At 45.6% G+C, this 1,618-nt stretch overlaps 1 protein-coding gene across 1 annotated transcript; it reads right to left on the minus strand.

The window, feature by feature from the left end:
- Positions 1 to 301: 301 nt before the first annotated feature.
- Positions 302 to 1,327, minus strand: si:dkey-211g8.9 (free fatty acid receptor 2). Its single transcript, XM_056479279.1, has one exon. It carries the CDS (start codon positions 1,325 to 1,327, stop codon positions 302 to 304), a length of 1,026 nt encoding a protein of 341 aa, XP_056335254.1.
- Between the last annotated feature and the right edge of the window lie 291 nt (positions 1,328 to 1,618).

Below are 1,618 nucleotides of genomic sequence, written 5' to 3' on the forward strand. Positions count from 1 at the left end.
ATAGACAACAGCGAGGATGACAGTATAGACGACAGTAAGGATGACAGTATAGACGACAGCATAGACGACAGAACAGACGACCATTAGGTTGACAGCAAATCCAACGGTAAGGATGACAGTAAAGATGAATAGACAACAATAAGGACAACAGATCAGATGACAGAATACCCCATAGAATATGGCAGTACAAAACAGAAAAACCGACAGGACGACAGATTGAGACGACATCAAGTAGACGAAGACAAATGTGAAGTACAAAGCAGGCAAGGGAATTTTGGCACAAATGGAACCCCATACCTAATCAGGTCACATTTATTGACAAGTCTGTTGTGTTTGCTCTCGCTTTTTCAGATTCTCCATGGCTTATTATTGATGCCACCTGTGTCGTTGTTGTTTGAGGATTCCTGGAAACCCTGTTGCAGTAGTTCTGATCCCACCACTTGCGTGAAGCGTCTCTTCGCCTGCGACACAATCTGTCCAGCAGATCCCTCGGCGTCCACGGAGAAAGCATTAGCATGACCACAGGCTCAAGAAAGACATTGCAGGAGCTGGTAAGCATGGCTTCGCTTCTCCACTCCACATTAGTGTACAACACAAAACCCACTATGTGGGAAACATTGTAGGGTCCATAACAAACCACAAACACTATTAAAGTGGAGAGGGCAATGGCTAACACTCTTCTTTTCCCACAAGAAGGCAAAGATGAGTGTCTGACAAGGACAAGGCAACGCAACGTACAAAATGCTGACAAAACAAGCGGCAGCAGGAAAAGCAGCAGTGCCATCTCCAGGCGCAATGGCACCAAAACATCCAACTGCTCCTTGGTGAAGTTTTCATAGCAAGCAGACACATTCTGCTCTGATAAAGACACAAAATGTCCTCCTCCTTCAGCGAGAACAGCAAAACCCAAGTGTAAGAACACTAGAGCCCACAAGACGGCGCTTACCAGGCAAGAAGTCCGTGCCCTGCGGTAGATCTTGTAAGTGATGGGAAATGCAATGCTCAGGTAGCGGCCCACAACGACTGCAGTGAGGATCAAACTGCTTCCATAGACTGACGAAAACAGAAAGAAACTGTAAACGGGACAAACCAAAGCTGGAAGCTCCCAACCTTGGAGCACCGTCTCAGCCACTTTGACTGGCATCCACAACACTAGAGCAAGATTTGCCACGCAAAGGTTAAGAGCGTAGACTACATTTGGAGTTGCGCCGTGTTTTCGAGCCTTCCGGATGTACACAAAGAGAACCAGGAGGTTGCCGGGAAATCCAAGCAAGAAGGTGAAGATGTAGACCAACATTGATACATAGCTGGATGCAGACAGCTCCATTTTGTAGATTCGTAGTCAACTAATAAACATCAGATATTCATTTTTTATAGGATCTCCATGTTATTCCATCTGGAGGAATAGCAGGATCAAGTCAAGTGTTGAACTCTCTCCAATCTGCATGAGGAAAGATACACCAAGATGATGAGGAAGTTTGTGTTTGGAGGGTTGTTATATTTTATTTGGTGGGTGGGATGAAAAAAAGGGGGCGTGAGAGGGGTGTTAGATGGGTGTTTAGTATATCTAAGAGCTTGAATTGGTCTGATATGAGGTAAGGGGATGGGCACTTAATGC

This window comes from Danio aesculapii, chromosome 19 (genome assembly GCF_903798145.1).
Source record: "Danio aesculapii chromosome 19, fDanAes4.1, whole genome shotgun sequence".
In the NCBI taxonomy this organism is placed as follows: Eukaryota; Metazoa; Chordata; class Actinopteri; order Cypriniformes; family Danionidae; genus Danio; species Danio aesculapii.

Coding starts and splice junctions, on each gene's coding strand:
- si:dkey-211g8.9 (XM_056479279.1), bottom strand. CDS start 1,327: ATGGAGCTGTCTGCATCCAGCTATGTATCAATGTTGGTCTACATCTTC.